The sequence below is a fragment of the Cannabis sativa genome, chromosome X (genome assembly GCF_029168945.1).
Source record: "Cannabis sativa cultivar Pink pepper isolate KNU-18-1 chromosome X, ASM2916894v1, whole genome shotgun sequence".
NCBI classification, from domain to species: Eukaryota; Viridiplantae; Streptophyta; class Magnoliopsida; order Rosales; family Cannabaceae; genus Cannabis; species Cannabis sativa.
The window spans coordinates 19,847,099-19,866,154 of NC_083610.1; the positions used below are offsets into that span (position 1 = coordinate 19,847,099).

Consider the following 19,056-nt stretch of genomic DNA (forward strand, 5'->3'; position numbering starts at 1 on the left):
CCTATATATTATTTCTTATTTTTTTTTTTTTCATTTTTACGTGTTATATCTGAGTTTTTGGTAAGGGACACGTGGAATCCAAGTCAACATCAAAGTCCTACCAGTGGGTCCCAAAGAAGATAATTTGGGCCAAGCTCAAATTATATAGGACCTTCTAGGAACATACTTTGGCTCCGTGATCAGATGATTTTCTGCCAGTGACAATCCGTATCCGGAAGTAGCTCTAATATTGTGATGCTGGAAGAGTCAGACAGCTTGTTCCTGGAAGACTAGTTCAATTTTCCTTTTTATTCATGTGCACAAATAAGAAAATAGATGTTTCCCATATCTCAACAGAAGATCGTATTAGTATTGACTACATGATCCTTGCTATGGGGAGATCTCCAACGCAAAAGAGCAGATGCTTTAATTGATTTCTTGACGAGAGCTTAAGGATTCATAAACTTAGAAGAAACTTATGCTCAAGTTTATAGAGTACTTTTAGCACCTTCCACAGACATTACAATAGCCCAAACTTCGCAGATGACTACTCCATCAATTTTTCCTTTGGCATCTGCCTTCACAACTCCTACCATTTATGGACCAAGTGCTTCTACATAGCTAGCTGCACAGGCTAGTTTTTCTAGATTCAGAGCAGTACAAATCGGATTCAGTGCCGCTCCTGGACAATCGAACCAAAAAGTAGAAGCTCCAGAGTCCAATGTAAGCCAATCGCGGAGCAAGAGGAGTTTAAAGGGTCCAAGCCGACATGATTCTGCGGAAAAAGGAAGGACCCAAGAGTTAAGATACTCTGAGTACACAAGCCTTGTGGATACTCGAGAGAATATTTATAAGACAACTTGTAATATGGTCCATTACAAGAAGCCTCCGTCGATGTACAAGGACGGAAGATAAAAAAATAATCTGAACAAGAGGTGTGAATACTATGGTGATATAAGGCAACCACCAATGAGTGTGACTATCTGAGGGATGAAATTGAAGGATTGGTACGAAACGGACGTTTGTCCAATTGGGTAAGAATACCAGTTGTTGACCGAGGTTTTCGGCAACCAATAAAATAATGAGAATTAAAAGAGTTGTAAGAAATTAAGAGAAGGATTTTTACGTGGTTGGGGCGTTAATGAGCCTTAGTCCACGAGTCTGTATATTTATGAGTGTATTTAATACAGAGAATGTTCTTGGCGAGTATTTACTCTTCTTGCACTTATGCAACCCAAGTTTTTTCGACCCCCATTAATGAGCTTTGAGGGGGTATTTATAGTGTTTTTGTGGGGTGATTCCCAGAATTATAGTACATGTATTTCTGTAACTATTCAGTAAAGTTGGGTATTCCCAATGAATATACCATGGGTAATGCATGGTCACATCCCTAGGTGCTGTAGGGATTTTATGAGGATTGTCCTTATTGTCTTTTGACTGATGTGATTCTTCACAGAGTAGCCGTCGTTAGACTTAAGTGGTCATAGCCTTGTAGGTGCAGATCGGGGGTTGTGTCGTCAGACTTTATTGCGTGTGGCAGTTCCAACACGCCTCCTCCCATGCGGCATTAAATGCGAGATGACTGCTCAGAGGAAGTCTGACGTCTCCCGGAGATGCTTTGATGCCACCTTGGCCTCCGGGAGTATAGAGGACTTCGTATGCCTTCTCTGGGAGGCAGGTCCCGGATAACGCATTTCTTTATAAAGAGTTAGCTATTATTTTGAACACTAAAGCCTTTGTGTCCACGTGTCCTTGTCTGGTTGGTCCACGTATATTGGGTAAAATCAGGGGCAACACCAGTCATTTATCCGAGAGAGAGAGAGAGAGAGAGAGAGAGAGAGAGAGAGAGAGAGAGAGAGAGAGAGAGAGAGAGGGAGAGGGAGAGGGAGAGGGAGAGGGAGAGGGAGAGAGTCTGGTGGGGTTCCATCGACGGCGATGTCTGGGTTGCAGAGCTCATCGAGGCAAAAAGTGAGGGAGGCATATAAATGAAATCCTAAAATTTGAGTTTTGGGGGTCAATTGCTAGCAGAGTGAAGCTTTTAAAATTTTATAACAATTTATTTTAGTATGATTAATAAACTTAAAATAGTATGTTGATGGTTGGATGGGACAAGTAAAAAGGTTAATTGATTTTTGTATCAAAATGGGAGACTTATAGTTTATAGAAAAGGGTAAATGAGCTTTATTGATTTGGTTTTTGGTTGATACATTTTGGATTTTGGAATATTAATGAGGTATTTATAAGTGCTCACTTTCTACATTTGTGACTAGAATAATTTATCTATATTATTCTAGTTCTATTTTATTTACAGATTTTTCTAATTGATTATTTACATACATTTTTTTAGATTCTTCTTGATTAATGACTCCTATTTTTTAAAATATTTTAGCCTTTTCTAATTTATTTATTTTTTCTACACCTGATGATGAGTTTTTAGATTTTTATGCATTATCTAAAAGAGTGTAGAAATGCATATCATTTTTTTTAATAGAGTCATATGTTAGCTGGACGTAAATTCCTTAGTTAAAATCACTTGGCCAAAAAAAAAACTTAAAAAAGAAAACAATCCTAGGAAGTGAAATTCGTGACAATTTTCAAACAAAATTTGCTTGTTTAACAATGTTCACTTTTAAGGAATGGATGGTGATGAGATGAGATGAGATGAGAAGGAATCTCTCTTTTCATTTTTATAAGTTATTGTAAAGTTGGCAAATTAATCTTTAATTGCTGATTTGATTTTCAACCCAACAAATAAAAGAAAAGCTCTCAATATACAGTTTTTAACTAAATGCTTTCAGTTTCTTTCACCCAATTCCTAATCACATTCCAAAACTTGGGTTGGAAACACTTCTTCTACAGCCAGGAATCTAATGAGTCTGCTTTATCTATATGCCAGTGGAAAAATGCCCACCTTATAAGTTTAGTTAGGCTAAAAAGAAGAAATATGAAAATGATGGGAAACAAAGTTTGAACATAATAACCACAACAGGTTAATTTGTATACAGAAAGAATTGTCAACCCCAAAAAGAAAAAAAAAAAGGTTGAATTTTCATTGTTAGAGAATGGTTTACTACTGTGGACCAGACCATGCAATAAAATAAAAATTGACATAACGTTACAACTTTTGTGTTGCTTTGGGATAAGTTCTGTTTGGAAGAGGTGATGCATGCATGCACTAAAGGGACTTTGAGCAAGTTGAGTGTGAGTGAGTGAGTGTGGCCCCATGGGGGCCATGGCCAGCTTATATTGCTTTCAGGAGAGAATGAATGAATATGAATGAATGAAGTGAACTCCACTTTGTCTTGCTTTGCCAAATAATGGCAAGCAAAATGGGTATGGGGAACCTACTATTTTTGTCCTAACAAACATTGCTCATCAAGTCATGATGCTTTATTTTTATTAGACTCTCTCACTTCTCTTTTTTTTGAAAGGAGACTGTGTACTTCAACTAGTCTTGTTTGTGTTTATTTATTCTTGGTAAAGAATAAGGCCAAAATAGAGGAAACAACGTTTGAGGTAAATGAAAAGGTATACACCAAACCAAGTAGTAATAGTAATAGTACTATTTATTGTGTTAACTTGGATTATTATGTTAATGTTAATCTTATCATTAGTCTACAATAATAATTAGTATTGTGTTATTGTTATGTTAGTCTAGCTAGAAGATATGATTGAAAATTGTGTTTGCCTTTTTACTCTCTCATAATACTTTTATTATGGTTATGTTACGTCCACTCTACTCGTAGTAAAATCACTTGTGAAAAATTAATATTTTATATTATATTAAACCAATTCAAATGTGCCAACTCAACTGATTAAATTTTTTTAAATATTATTAACCATGTAGATAGTTTTTTTTTTTCCTTAAAATACTCTCAAATTAATTGATGTATCATATTTAGATTAGTTTAATACATTATGATATACTATTTTTTAACAGAAGATCTTATATTAGGGTAGATTCATATAAATATGTATGTATGTATATTCCATTTCAACTACAATACTAAACTTAATATTAAAAAATATATCTTTTATTAATTTTTTTTACATAATAATACTATTATAAATTATTAAAATTGATTAAATTAAAATAACACATTACGTTTAATAAAATAAACATTACATTACTAAAAAATAAAACTATATTTAATGTGTAAAATATAACACACGCTTGAAAGATTAATTAAATTATATTATAAATCAAGATGAAAACAAAGCAATTTACAGAAAAAGAACACAAACATCCAAACATAGAGAACAAGAAGAAGTATGGCTATTAATGGATGGATTTTCATTTTTTTACTAAAACAATATAATAGTTATTAAAAAATTCAAAAGAACCTCAATAGGAGAAGGCAAAATGAGTACACTTGATTGATCCAATGGCCACACTCTTAGCTTTTGTGATTTCACAAATAAGTTCTAATTTTTTATAACAACATTATTTAGGAAGCTTTTGTTCCAGTATACAAATTTTCATATAATTAATTAAAGATTTGATTTTTTAGCTTTTATATCACTTACATTTATTTTATACAATTATGTTCTTTCAAGATTCAAAAATCACAAGCAGGACAAAATTTGGTTCAAGATTGGTCTCAATATAAGTTTTATTGAGATACTTTTTTTTTTTTCTTTTCATGTTAGCCGTAATTTTAGTGTTGTAATTTTAATGTTACGGTTTATAGGTTAGTTAATTATACTCTTAAAATAGACACTGAGCTTTTTTGAATGAATGAACCCCATTCTTTAATGATCCTTTTGTAAATTCGATCAATGTCAATGATTTTGGTAACCAAAAAAAAAAATATATATAATTTTCATAGTGTAACAACCGACAATATACTGCTATATAGGTTGTTGGGTCGAACAAAATACAACTTCATATATGTCCTTAATATTTTTCTTTTAATTAAATTATTTAAAAAAATATAATTTTATAAAAGATTTATTGTATTTTAGTAAAATTTTATTGTAAAGATCTACGATTTATGTTTTAGCTCGACATAGCATTAAAGCAACTTCAATTGGAAGGAAAGTGGCTTAAGGAGTACTTGATGAGATGGGCACTTTTTTGACTAATTTTTAATAGTTGCTTACCATTAGAATTGATGAAATCACTTGTTCTCTTAGTAATATTTTGTCTATTTAATTTTGCAGCGATAAAGAAAATTAATATATATTTTGTTGTAGGAAGAAATACAAGCATAATAATAATATAATTTGCTATATTTGGTGTTTGAAATTTGAAAACCGAGATAATTGAAGCCAAGCCAATCAAACATTATCTAGTCTCTACCATCTACACTAAACACTAGTGCTGCTCCATCTGTCTCATTTGGCAGTGTCTGTACACATAGACCCATCACTTGAATATGTAGTAGAAAAGGAAGAAGAGCTCTTGAATTATTTAATTTGATAGACCAAAACACTTGAATGTGTAGTAGAAAAAATATAGAGCTTATTAACCCACAAAAAATAAAATAGGTCAAAGCTAGGTGTGGGGTGGGCTATACCCACTACACAACTATTTTTAGAGTCTTCACTCACGTTTATCACGATCGACTACATCAACCCATATGTTGTTTGTTAGTCTAATAAAGTCCACATATACTATAATTATATATTTGAGTGTATGTGAATCACTATTCATATCTTTATGTATCTTAATATTAGTTACTCATTCTAGTATTATTGTTTTAATGGCCATGAGAAATGGATCTCAAAGGTTTGATCATTAGGGGCTACCAAAAACGAAATCTTAGTGATATTCTATAACTGTTGTTATATTAAATCAAATTATTTAAACTCGATACTTAATTGTACCAATAATAATATAACATATTAAGTGATACTGAGCACTATTAGTGCCTTATATAGATTTTTTTTCTAGAACTCTCACTTATACCTTACAGTTCAGCCAATTCAGCTAAATTCACTCCTTTCTTAGACTAGCTAGGCTTTAAATAGTAGTACATAACTACCCTCCTTTCTTAGACTAGCTTTTTGGAGGTGAATTTTACTATAGTTGTATCAAGTGGTATTAGAGCAGCTCCAATGCTCTACATATTCACGTTGCTCATCAGTCTTTTGTCAATCCAAGAACAACAATCAAGATTACTTAACCACTAACGAGGATTGTGTGGGTTGCTATAATTGCTACTGTCAAGCAACGTGAGTGAATTATTTTTTTTATAATTTTCCTATCAATAAGATGTATTAATATAATATTTAAAATATTAAAAGTAATTTAATAATATATTAAATAATAGAGTGTAAATCTATTCTCATGACTTTTAAAATTGTTTAGCATTGGAATAATAGTAAAGTGGTCAAAAATGATGTGAATGAAAGAAAAAATAAAAATAATATTTTAAGATAATGTGAATGTTGGCTATTTTTTAAGATGCTTGCATTGGAGTTACTCTAAGAAGTTAGATCTATGCACCTTCAAGTGAGACTAACGTCATAGAATTGGCGACTTCCGAAAAGGGTGACCTGTGGATTAGGCCACCGTAGAGAAGAGCATCGCGGACTTTGGCTTAAAAGAGGTGTATTGTTAGGTTCGCATAGTATATAACTACTTGAACATCCTCTTTTCTTAGGCTAACTGGAATAAGTTCTACAATCAGAATGAGTATATAGTGCAATCCTAAAACAGTATGGAAACAGTATAGCATATTAATCATGAATCACTCATCCACAAATTTATGAAGGGTGTACTTACAACAAAAACCTGTAACCAGAACGATACTGCAAAAAATTGAAGCAACGGTATATAATTTTGCATTAATATGAAAAACATGTGGTGAAATAGGTTGATAATCAACGACAAAACGTTTAACGAAAGAGTTAAAACCAAATTAGTAGACCAAAACAAAACAACTATCACATTAAATGACCTGCAAAAGGCTTAGGTTCTAAAGGTCTTCTAGAAACTCTAACTCCATAGTTTTTCTTATTCGGAAAAGTATAAAAAAATGGCGTACTCGCATTACAATTTTAATCCAAAAACTGAATATCCTAAAAGGATAATCTGATCTCCATAACTTCCCCAAAATATGTAGTCTCCCTTGATAATGCTGATCCCAAGGTCTCTCAAGTACCTGCAATGGCAAAGTAGAATGCTCATAAACCTTGTAAGAACTTTAGACAACATTGGCCAGCAATTTGAAATCACACTACAATGAGCATATGCTGCATATCATATCAATTTGTTCCTCGTCTATAAGTAAGTTTCCACACTTGCATCTTCCACAACTTGGTTCCTTTCATTTAAAGTAAGTTAGATTTTCATGGTTGATAGAGTGCTCAATTCAGAATAATTAAACAAAAAAGAAAAAAAAAACAAAATCAAGCTTTGCATTTAGAGGAATATCATAATTGTAAATTACCATAACACCCACTAATACACACCTAATGAGTCTCTCATTACAGACTGCACCAAAAGACATACATAACAGTTTAAAGTATTGATTTAACATATAGAAATCAATAGTCAGATCACTTAAAGTCAGTGGAAAAGCAGAAAATAAAAAATTTACCATTAAAACAAATTTAATTACGCAAGCACAAAATCTGACTATAACGAATTATGTTCTTTTACTAAGGCTAGCAAAAGAAATGAAAAGAGAACCTACAATGCAGCCTCATTGCCTTCCTTTGGATCATTGAATGTTGAAGTGCATCACCCGTCTTTTCCACTCCTCCCTATCAATCCCAATCCCAATTCTTACTTATCAACCAAATTTAATATGCTAACAAAACCCCTAGCTACTTTATGCCTATTCCATCAAGCAAAATAAGACTAACTAGAGATATCCACGAGTCAATGTTAAAAAGTACCAAAGGATCATTTAAGGATAAACGTAAATTTAATGAAAAAGAAAAATCAGTTCTCATTTCATTCTTTGTTATATTTCCTAGACAGCATGACTCACAAAGAGACTATTAGCGATCTTGACAAGAACGACGGAAGGTACCATGAGACAGCTCGCAAAAAGCCCGCACGTTGACAGCCAAATGAGAAGTTAAACAGGTTGCAGCCGCACCTATCGGCAGGAGAGACTGTATGCATCCCAATTCTCCCAAGTGCCTAAAAATGCCACACCATCGTAAACTTAGTAAATAACATATGAATAAAACGTTTATATAATCAATACACACCAGGGCAATGAAAGATCTATGTAACAAGTCTTTCTAGTAGAAAGCCCTGAATTATATTATAACCACCAAGTTCAAGAGTATAAACCCGAACAATAGAAAACCATAATGAATACTGTACAAGATTATCATTTCATTAAGGAAGAAAGGCATATCTTTAGATACTCACTTAACGGATATACCTGGTTTTTCTCTAGTGTTCACTAACACAAACTGGGAATTTTCTACATTTTATTGTTGTTAGGTGCTTAAACTAAATTAAAGGCAAAACATAGTAAGCAAAAAGAGCACATTTGCACTGTAAAACCTATTATTTCCCCAAAATCGAATATTTTCCAAAGTCCAAATCTTTGAGGGGTAATTTATCAGAATTCAGCAGAAAACACAAAACCCTAATCGAAAAGAGTGAAAAGTGATTAAAGGAAGGAATGAAGTGAAAAGGTAAACCTGGGAGAGGAGAAGGAGAGACGACGAGGAGGGGCAGCGACGTTGGGAGGACGCAATCGAGGGAGCGAGGGAGCAGAGCGTTGAGCCGAAACCCTAGCGCTAGAGATGAGGGAACGAGAGAGCGATCCAGCAGAGCGCCAAGCCATTTTGGGAGATGGTTGATGGCTGTTGCAGTTGCGAGAGAGGAAGGGGTAAGGGGAGGCTTTGGCCGAGGGCTTTTGCGAGGGTTTAACGAGGTGTGACTGTGGCTGTATATTTCTACAAAACTCGATCTGCAACATGCATTTGCAGCCCTTGATTCTTATTTATTATTATTTTTTTAAAAAAAAAAAATACTAAATTACACTAGTAATACTTTATTAGTTCAATTAAGTATGAGATCTCGTATACATGTTTAGAGGTGATAGGTACACTGTAATGTCTTTTTTTTTTCTTAAACAATGGTAGATTTTAGATTTTATGTTTTTTTTATTAAATTTGAAATTTACGTTTTTTTTATTATTTTTTTTAAAAGAAAATGTCTCAAAACTATATCTCTTAAAAGTAGTGTCGAATATTCTCGCTATTAGTCTAATTAAGTATCAGATCTCATATATATGTCAAGAGGTAATAAGTACACAAATGCTTAATAGCAATGCTTTTTTTTTCTTAAACATTAGTTTTTATTAAATTTGAGTTTTGATGTTTTTTTTTATTATTATTATTTAATTAGAGAAAATATCTCAAAGAAACTCCACCTCTCATGACATGTTTACTTAAAGGGAATGCTAATCAATTGTATGGTATTGATTCTCATAAAATTATTTACTAAATTTTGGAAAAAGATAAAGTAATAGACGCCACACAAATTAGGAAAAAAATAAAGGGAAAGATTCTTCCATTTCCTAACTTATTTTATTCGATTAGGGCCAGGGTCTAGATTCGTTCGAGTTGAGTTCTGGGTCTAGGTCGAAGTCACCATTTGAGTTAGGTCAGGGTTAAGTTCATATCAAGATCTCAAAGTAATGAAGTATTTTATAAAATAAAAAATAAAAATTACTTTTAAAAAATAATAACCAATCTCGTCTTTTGTTTTGAAAATTTCAAAAAAGTGTTCTTGTTCTATTTTTTAAAACACAATTTGTAAAACACTCTATTTTTAGTGTTTTGCTTTCTTTCTACCATTAAGCAAGATAATTTCAAAAGCGATGCCACCACAAACTATATCACCAAGGTGGCCATTTCTGATGGGAAGCACACCGATCTAGTGCTTCTTGGGATCCTTGAACCTGACCTTGAGATGCCATGAACATTAACCCTCAGTCCTCAGAGTGGATTAGGGTTGAACTCAACTCTTTGGAAGTTCTTCCACCCATTCTCCATCTTCCATAACTGAAGATGGAGATGTTGATGCGGTAAAAAGAAGAAAGTAAAGCTTTTTTCCTTAGCATAATCTTTAATGCTAGTTTAGCATTTCATATAACCCTCGTTACAACTATCATAGGTCATAGTAAACGAGACATCTTTTACCATTTAGAAATTCACACTATTTTTGGTATCTTAACCAACAAAAATGAAAATTCTTCTCAGCAAAAAAAAAATGGCAATTTCTTCTCGAATAAAGGTTTATGTTTAATGTTTAATACAAATGATAATTCAATTAATTATTGTCGGACGAGTCATTAGTCTAATAATTCATAAAAATGACTCTCACAGGCTAACAAAGAATTAAATGTAAACTGGTTAAAAGAAGAAAAAAAAAATGCTCTTTAATTTAAAGAAGGCTCAAAATCTTAATTTTAAAGCTTTAGTTGCCTATTGAAACACAGTAAGTTTTGACACATTTTAGTTGCCTATTGAAAGTGAAGACCCTGCCAGCTGATATATTGGTCATGACTGTACTCCCTCTATAGTGTAATCTTTGGATAGAATTTTGGTCCTTTGACCAAATACCAACTTCATGAAGATCACCTTCTTTCCAGCAGATGTTAACCGTCACCCCACCGCGTGCCTTGAGACCTTTTACACAGCCATTTGCCCACTTATCACGAGGCAGAGCTGGAAGTAAGAAAAGGTCCTTTGTAGTACTTTGAACAAGCATTTCTGCAATTGCTGCTGAAAATCTGCCACCAAAAACACAAAAACATGAAAAATGGCTTTGTATTGTTAATCTTATAACTTATCACCAAGTCCCTCATGTCAAGGCTTTCAAATTGAGTTAGATTTTTTAATGTGAGAATATAAAAAAAGCTGATGTGATACAGTTCAGTTTCGATCAAATTCCATCAGGAGCAGAGTTGTTCAGAGACATAACACAGAATGTGGCTCACCCAAAGTTGGCATCTATTTGGAAAGGAGGGTGTGCCGTGAACAAGTTGCTATAGAGTCCTCCCTCGTAATCAGCTTCGTGATCTGGATCCACCAAATCAATTAGATGTTTGATCATACGATAGGCGTGCTCGCTGTTGTGAAGACGAGCCCACAATGAAGCTTTCCATGTTGTTGACCATCCAGGACCTTCCTCTCCTGTTTTTTTTTTTTTTCAAAAAAAAAGATAATATGTAATTTGGTATAAAAATAAATACCATCATGACAACATAATAAATTTCATGCAGGTTCATAAAATCTTAATAGGCCAAATGGATATCCTCTTTTTAGTCTTTTCTTCATCATAGTCATTATACACATACCTCTTTTAAAGAGAGTATAGTCTGCAGCTTTACAGAGCTCTGGAGTTTTGTCAACAGTTATTGTGTGCCCTGGAAACAGGCCAAAAAGATGCGATACATGTCGATGATGCGGGTCTGGATCCTCAAAATCTTGTGCCTGCCATAAATAAAGCAGAAAAAAAGATCTAAGCTCTCATTTTATGAGCAGATTCTCAACATATATGAGATCTGCACAAGGTTGTATAAGATGGAACAAAGGATAAAGCTTACCCATTCCATAATGGAACCATCTCTAGCAATTTTTGTAGGTGGAAGCTTGGATTGAGCCTCTTGGACTTTTGTAAGAAGAGCATCCTGACTACCCAAAATCTGTTTATAGAGAAAATTTATTATCAAAGCACACAGATTTAACAGGCAAGGAATGCTTCAGCTGTTGAAACAAGAGCTCGACCTCAGAAGCAGAGATAAATGCAGAGAAAACTTCTTTAATAATAGCAATGTCCATGGTTGCTGAGTAGCTCACGCTGGCTTGCTTGCCCTCTGGAGACATAAACATATGCTCTGGAGAAGTTGATGGGTTTGTTTCTAGATATCCTCCAGGGCCTTCAATCAACCAATCCAACAGAAATGAAGTACATCCTTCCAACAAAGGATATGCCTTATTTTTCAGAAAATCCTAATTATGTAAAAAAGTTATACATATATGTATATTAGAAACATTTGCCCACCAGAAATTTGAATAAGAGTAAGCACTAAGATTTCCTATATCATCCATAAACTTGCATGGAAGTTTTTCTTGGACTGAATCTGTGATGTTACATGATTGGATATAGCTAAGAAAGAGTTCGACAGTTCAGCATTCATACAGGTTACTGAGTTTGTAAAAATTATTAATTTTATATAAAACTCCCTGCTGAGGGTGAAATGAAAATGCTTACAATGAACACAACCCATTTGACTGATTATGCAAGAATGTAAGGATTCGAGTAGGAAGAGGTATACAGCAGAAGCTTACTTTGTCCATTGTGTAAGTAAAATGTTCCCATAGATGGGTGCAGAGCCAAGCTCCTCCCATTGGCCATAAAGCCCACACAGCTTCACCCCGATCTGGTGATGTTTTTGCCCATAAGTCAGAAACTTGATGAGCAACCCAGCCACTGGCCTCATAGTTCACCTGAAAGTTTGTTCTAAGTAAATAAAACAATTCGCCCATTCTCTCTCTTTCTCTTATCCATCGAATTGGCCTCAAAATCAGGGTACTTCCACAGCAATATGTGAAAAAATAAACGGTAAATGCAACTAGAAAGAGCTGAATCTTACTTTGGCAGTTTTACTCCCAGTTTCTGATAAAGATGATATGTAATCAAATAATGGCTCCTGGCATTCTTTTAGGTTGCAAGAAAGGGAAGGCCAATAGTTCATTTGAAGGTTGATATTCAGATGAGGAGCACCACTGCATGGTAAAGAGCTCTGAATGTGTCACAAAAATGGAACTTGAAGCCACATAAAATGCTGATGCAATGTAACTTGCATTATAGAGTTAGCAACTCAAAGGCAAGAAGGCAATCATTCCAACTAGTTAATCCTCTCTGAATTAAATTTATAATATCTATATCATCCTGTAAAGCTTAACTCTGCACATATCTATTTTTGTTTGAAGAATTAAGATGCTGAGAGAAAGAGTTACATACTCCCATGCAGGCTCCACGTCCTTGTTCCAAATACCCTGCAGGTTCGCCGGCTGAGTTCCTGGTCGTGAACAAGATATAAGCAGATAACGACCATACTGGAACAATAGCTCCACAAAGGAAGGATCTTCATCAGTTTTGAAAGATTTAACCCTGTCTGCAGTTGAGATAGATATGTCATTGTTTTTTGAGATGCTCTTGGAACTTTTTGAAAGCTCCAACGAGACACGATGGAACAAATTCTGATAGTCACTCAAATGATGAGCTAAGAGGTCAGAATATGACAACTCTTTTATTGCATTTAAAGCTTTCAGAGTGTCAGAAGATGGATCTTTCTTAGAATCAACAGGCTTTGTAAATGGCCCATCAAATGAAGACGAGGCCAACAGAAGCAAGACAGCAGAATCTGAATTCTTAATCACTAACTTCTTATCATCCAAAACACGAATGACCCCATTGCTGCCACTAATCTGCAAATTAAGAACTGCAGAAAACTGAACTCCCTTTGGATTGTCATTGTCATTCACCTTTGGTCGGATCCTTCTACCAGGACAGCTCCCTTCCATTAGAATTTGAGTTGTCCCTTTCACTTCAGAATGGTGATGCATCTTGCTGTCTAAAAATACTGTAAATGAAAGAGACCCCGGTTTACTGGCTGAAATCTTTGTTACGACCACTTGATCAGGATTTGAAGCAAAATGTTCCCGAGTAAATTCTACATCACCGACAGAATATTTTATTTTTACTGTTGCAGTGTCTAAGTCCAGCTCTCTACTGTATGTGTCCTTGGCGTAATCAATATGAGAGGGATCAAATTCTAGCTTAATGTCTCCTAGTAGTTGATAAACCTTCATTACACAATGTAATCATAATGTTAGATAACTTTCATTGCATATGGAACTCATCAAATTTAGTTCCTACATTAACAATAATCAGTTATAACTAGTACAAAACAACAGAGGTAGACATAATTCCATCCATTTTTCATTTTTGCTGAGTAATTGATAAAATGTACATACATCAGAAGGATCTGCTGACAGCTTGACTGCTTCTTTTGTAGCTTCAACATATTCTCCATTGTCAACAAGCTTTCTAACCTCTGCTAGTGCTTCGGGAGCTTTGGGGTTCGTATAATTTCCCGGAGTTCCAGTCCATAACGTGTCATCTACAATATTCACAATAAGCTTGCTAAGAATCACATCTTATTTATGCACGAGAACAATTCTAACTAAGCCATTTTCAAACACCAACTTTTAAGAAATCAACAGTTGAACAGTTCCGTTCTAATTCAGATTACAAGACAAAAGTAAAGCTGTGTGTTTTACATCACTTTGTTGGAAAAAATGGATTTCCTTTCCTCCTATTTGGATTTAAACAAAAAAAATTGAGACCATTATAGATATATTCAGGAAAACAAAAATATTTATATAATTTTTCCCTCAATGATTTACCTAGTTTTTTCTCTAACAAAATATTTCCTTCCTAAGCATTTCACATTTCATATGTCTGTTTAGAATTATATCTTATACAGTTGTGTATATAATCGAAGAGTTTAGTTTCATAATCTCTTAACACAAACAGATAACCATTAATCTTAACATTACCCTGTTTCGTACAATGTACCCATAATCGACAACCAGATCAAATAAACATAGCAGAAAAAGATTTGAAAATGGAGCTTCACCGTTGAGCTGGAGAGTGTCAGAGGCAACACCACCCCAAACCATGGCACCAAGGCGACCATTTCCGATTGGAATCGCATCGGTCCAGTGTTTGGCAGGCTCAGTAAAAGTAAGCTTTAAAGGCTTGGTATCATCGTCGTTGAGCGAACTCGGGTGCCACATGTCCTTCTCCGGCGGTGGCTGAACCAGAACCCATCCACTATCCTCCATAGGTTTTTGTTGTGGGTTTAGTAATTAAGCAGTAGCAGTAGTAGTAGTAGCAAAGGGTAATGGGGGAGTAGTTGGGGAATAAGTAGTGACCAAAACTGAGATTAGCTTCGCCATTATTTGATGATTTTCAGACGCCATAAACAAGGCCCCACGTCACCTGGTACCTTTTGTAGCTTTCCTAATTACTATTATTATTATTATTATTATTATTATTATGTGATTTTTTTTAATTGTTTTTACGGTACGGTGACGTAAATGTAAACCTTGCCTTGTTCACGGGATTCACTAATAAAAAAAGATAATTAAGGATGGTAAATTCAACAGGTAACATACACCTATACTTTATTATTCACTTGTTATTTTTATATTGGAATATTTAAATTAATTTTTTTTATAAATAATTAAAAAATTAATAATTTACACCAATCAAGAATTGTCACATGTAATTTATTAATATTTAATAATCATGTACTTACAAAAATTTTAAAATTATAACTAAGGTATTCTTACCATAAAAAATTAAACTTAAGTATTTATTTATAATTAGAAATTAAAGTAAATACTTATACTACAAATTACTAGTTAATAATTATGGTAAAAAAACAAAAAAACAAAAGAAATAATAATTGGTCAAAGATTTTTGTATATTTTATTAAATAAAAAAAAATTCAAATCTATTACCAAATATATTTAGTAGTATTTGATATGAAAGTTGAAAATAATTTGATTAATATAAATATTAAGTGGGGAAGGTAAATATTGATAAATTTATAAATTGTGTTTAGCTGTATATGTGAATAAATAATAAAATTTATAAAATTAAAAAATTAGGATATGTCGGAAGTTACTATATAATTATAATTAAGTGTTATTTGAAGTAATTATTATGCTGGATGAGTCTGTTTAATCAAGTGATTATACACTAAATATGTGATTAGGGATAATTAAAAAATTTAGAGTAAATAATTTTTAATATGTATGGTAAACTAAAATATCAAGAATACAAGTTATTCAAAGTGTTACTTATGGTTACCCATTCTTGTTTTGGTAGAGCATAATTGATGATTGCATGTGTCTTCTTTTCAATTTGAAGAGTTTTTTTTTTTAAGTTCATCAAATGGTCTGCAAATAATGTAGCATTTTGTTTAGTAAAGAAGTATTGTTATTAGGCACTAATGGTATCCAACATTTATTATAGGTAACGCCTTACGATTGGTTTGCGATATTTCTTAAAGGTTATTTTTTAAGTTATATGGGACTTAATACTTAAGTACATCAATAGTAGTATGACACTGAAGAATGTGTTAGACACCAATAATACATTTTAGTATTTCTCGAAAGGAGAGTATTTTTGTATTGATGAATGATTTTATTAATTAATAATTTTTTTTGGTAAAGTTCATGAACTAATTTGTCAAAACTTATATAATTTAAGAACATACCGTATAAATAAGCCTTTTGTTTGTTTTTTAAATAAAACATGTAATTTTATAGAAATCAACTAAAAAAAATAGCTTATAATCTACTCGTGACATATACAACTAGGATTAGAATTAAAAAATCTAGCAGCGTCTAATTCCAAATTATTTATCAAATAAATTAAAAAAAAATTAAGATAACTTTAAAAACACTATTGAGGTTCATTTATCTTTCCTAAAACACAAACAAAATAAGCCTTTTGTTTTTAGGTGCACAAATTCAAAATAAAAAAAAAAAAATTGAGTGTAAGACCAAGTCTATAGTTATTACTAGAAAATTATGTTTTAGTAAGATATGAAAAAGAATATGAGATGTTGCAATTACTTTGTTTATGCGGCGGTAGGCACGCATGGCAGTGATGCAGATAAAATCAGGGGCGAGAGAACCCAACTAGATTCTCCACTCTTTTCTTATATTATATTACACACAACACAACACAACACCCCATATTTGAAGCAATCGCAACATTGTCGGCCCAACCAACATAAAATAAAATAAATAATAATCATAAATTGCTTTTACTACTTACTATATATGTTCACAGCCCATCTTAAGATGTTAATTAATATTTCACAATGCTCTTTATATATTCCCAGAAAAAATAAAAAGACATAATGTTATTTATAAATATTAATACAGTAGAACCTCTATCCAAGAATACACTTGGGACCAAAAAAATAATATTCTAATTGAGAGGTTATAACTAAATAGAATTACACTTGAAAAAAAAAATCAAAATATCAAAAAATATCAATGTAACAAAAATACCAATAAACAATTCTTAACACTATATTATATTAAAATTATTTTCGAGTATATATAATATTTATACATGTACTATAATTTGAAATAAAATTATTAATTCTACATAAATAAATTTATAAAATATATGTATATATTTTTTTAAGATGTAATTATTCTTATATAGAGGTATATTTTATTAATACGGGACTTAAAAAATGTATAACTAATTACAATATAGAGGTTATTCTTATTTATAATTGGCCCAAATTGAGACTTCATTTTTTTATAACAAATTAGAGGTTATTCTTGAATAGAGTTTTTTTAAATAGAGGTTCTACTGTAACATCAAATAATAGTGTGATATTTTACAATGTTAAATATTAATGTTTTTTTTATATATATATATGGAATATATTCATTTTTTTTTTTGGAAATCAAATGCAAAATATATTAAGCAAACAAGATATATGAAGAGACTTTAGCAAAAATAAGAGTCACTTTATTAATTGATCGTTTAATAAAATAAACTGAAATAATATTCAAAGTACCAAGTAATTATTTACATTCTTCAATTACTTGTCTAAACAAAAAAAATCATCTTAAGAGAACTCTCTAACGCTTGCACAATAGTGAAGCAATCAATTTCAAGAACCACTTATTGCCAATCTTTGTCTTTGATCCAACTAAAGGCCTCACGCACCCCCATTCTTTCAGCAAGTTTCAGTGAGATCATACATTTAGAATAATAGGTGCAACCCTCAATCAAAAAAGCCTCTCTCGTCGCGAGCTACCATTCCATAGCCATAACTATTACCTCCTTCAAACAAAACAACATCAACATTAACCTTAATACTATCCATCTGAGGAACAAACCATTCTTAGCACCATCACCCAATTGAAGACCAATCCATGATGATTCTATAGTAGAAGTTTGAACAATTATCCATTAATTAAGGTAACCTTTAGCTAATGCCACAATGTCGTCCACCCCTAAAACCTTCCCTTGTCAAACACACTCGTTACAGGCATTCCATAAGGCCCAACATAAAGCAGCCATCAAATATTTTTTCTCCAAATTATATTGTTAGAAACAAGACAGACACTAAGCAAAGAATGAAGTCCTAAGTTACAGAAACGTTGATATTACTTCCCTATTCAAACACAAAGCAACAGTCGAACAAGTGACTAAAGCATGAAGAATGGATTCAACAGCCACTACAAATTAGGCAAAGAGAACTCGCTTTGATCTCAACTGAATTATGGTAGGAAGATACTCACGACTAGCCTTCCAAATCAAATTTTTCATCTTTGAAGGAATTTTCAAACTCCCCAGCTTATTCCAAAAAATTAGCAACAACTTGTTCATTGGAAGAGTTAACCTCATCATGATCTTGGAGTAGTCTATAGGCACTCTTTACAGTATATAAATCAGATAATTCTTTTTTCCAAATTAAATGGTCATTACCTTGGCCTCTATATAAATGAATGCTTAACATAAAATTATGATCTCTCTCCTTAAAAAGATCATCAAGAATCTCATTGTCCCAATTTGCTCCATGAAGAGATTACCATTGGGGTATTAGAATTTGGAAGTCAAGGCTCTCCCAATATTGCAATATTCTCACCATTACCAACATACCACCGCACCTCGTAGCCAGTACTAGTTGTTGGGCTTTGAGCTCACTACGCCACACAAAACTCCAATTGAGCCTGTAAGATAATTACCATGTAGATAGTACTGAGCCTTAAAGACACATGAAACCAAAGATGAAAGTCTTGTAAGCAGACACCACCCTTGCTTGCCCAAAAGAGCAAGATTAAAATCTTTGAGGTTACAAAATTTCATTCCACCTTTTGTCTTGTGATGACAAAATCTATCCCAAGACATCTAATAATTTTCATTATGAGAATTATTAGTCGTCTTCCACCAAAACTTGGTCACTAGCTTTTTCATGTCTCTCGTAATTTCCAATAGTAATAAAAAAAAAACACATTGCATAACTAGAGAGCAAA

The 19,056-nt window shown here is 32.8% G+C and overlaps 2 protein-coding genes across 6 annotated transcripts; both read right to left on the bottom strand.

The window, feature by feature from the left end:
• Positions 1-6,747: 6,747 nt before the first annotated feature.
• On the bottom strand, positions 6,748-8,931 carry LOC115703154 (uncharacterized). 5 transcript variants are annotated; one of them, XR_004009014.2, is made up of 4 exons: positions 8,593-8,871; positions 7,923-8,077; positions 7,623-7,692; positions 6,748-7,088 (listed from the first exon to the last, which is right to left on the bottom strand). XR_004009014.2 is itself a non-coding variant. In XM_030630656.2 (4 exons), exons 1-3 carry the CDS (start codon positions 8,736-8,738, stop codon positions 7,670-7,672), a joined length of 282 nt encoding a protein of 93 aa, XP_030486516.2. In that variant the 5' UTR covers positions 8,739-8,870; the 3' UTR covers positions 6,748-7,088; positions 7,623-7,669. The 5 variants fall into 5 exon arrangements, 4 of the variants coding, with proteins under 4 accessions (XP_030486516.2, XP_030486517.2, XP_030486515.2 ...); XM_030630656.2 differs by having other exon boundaries at positions 7,965-8,077; positions 8,593-8,870; XM_030630657.2 differs by lacking the exon at positions 7,623-7,692 and having other exon boundaries at positions 7,965-8,077; positions 8,593-8,931.
• Positions 8,932-10,151: 1,220 nt separating this feature from the next.
• Positions 10,152-14,991, bottom strand: LOC115703027 (alpha-L-fucosidase 2). The gene is made up of 10 exons (XM_030630510.2): positions 14,613-14,991; positions 13,948-14,093; positions 12,932-13,776; positions 12,561-12,693; positions 12,256-12,414; positions 11,692-11,916; positions 11,511-11,609; positions 11,262-11,397; positions 10,902-11,097; positions 10,152-10,694 (listed from the first exon to the last, which is right to left on the bottom strand). The coding sequence occupies exons 1-10, from the start codon at positions 14,818-14,820 to the stop codon at positions 10,379-10,381; spliced, it is 2,463 nt and encodes an 820-aa protein (XP_030486370.2). The 5' UTR covers positions 14,821-14,991; the 3' UTR covers positions 10,152-10,378.
• Between the last annotated feature and the right edge of the window lie 4,065 nt (positions 14,992-19,056).

What these genes read in the sequence shown, in the direction of transcription:
- LOC115703154 (XM_030630657.2), bottom strand. Translation starts at nt 8,873, where the DNA reads ATGTTGCAGATCGAGTTTTGTAGAAATATACAGCCACAGTCACACCTC. An exon ending in CTCTCCTTCTCCTCTCCCAG is followed by an intron (nt 8,078 to 8,592) that starts GTTTACCTTTTC and finishes TGGCATTTTTAG; the next exon opens with GCACTTGGGAGAATTGGGAT.
- LOC115703027 (XM_030630510.2), bottom strand. Translation starts at nt 14,820, where the DNA reads ATGGAGGATAGTGGATGGGTTCTGGTTCAGCCACCGCCGGAGAAGGAC. An exon ending in GACGTGGAGCCTGCATGGGA is followed by an intron (nt 12,694 to 12,931) that starts GTATGTAACTCT and finishes TTTACCATGCAG; the next exon opens with TGGTGCTCCTCATCTGAATA. An exon ending in CTGGGAGTAAAACTGCCAAA is followed by an intron (nt 12,415 to 12,560) that starts GTAAGATTCAGC and finishes ACAAACTTTCAG; the next exon opens with GTGAACTATGAGGCCAGTGG.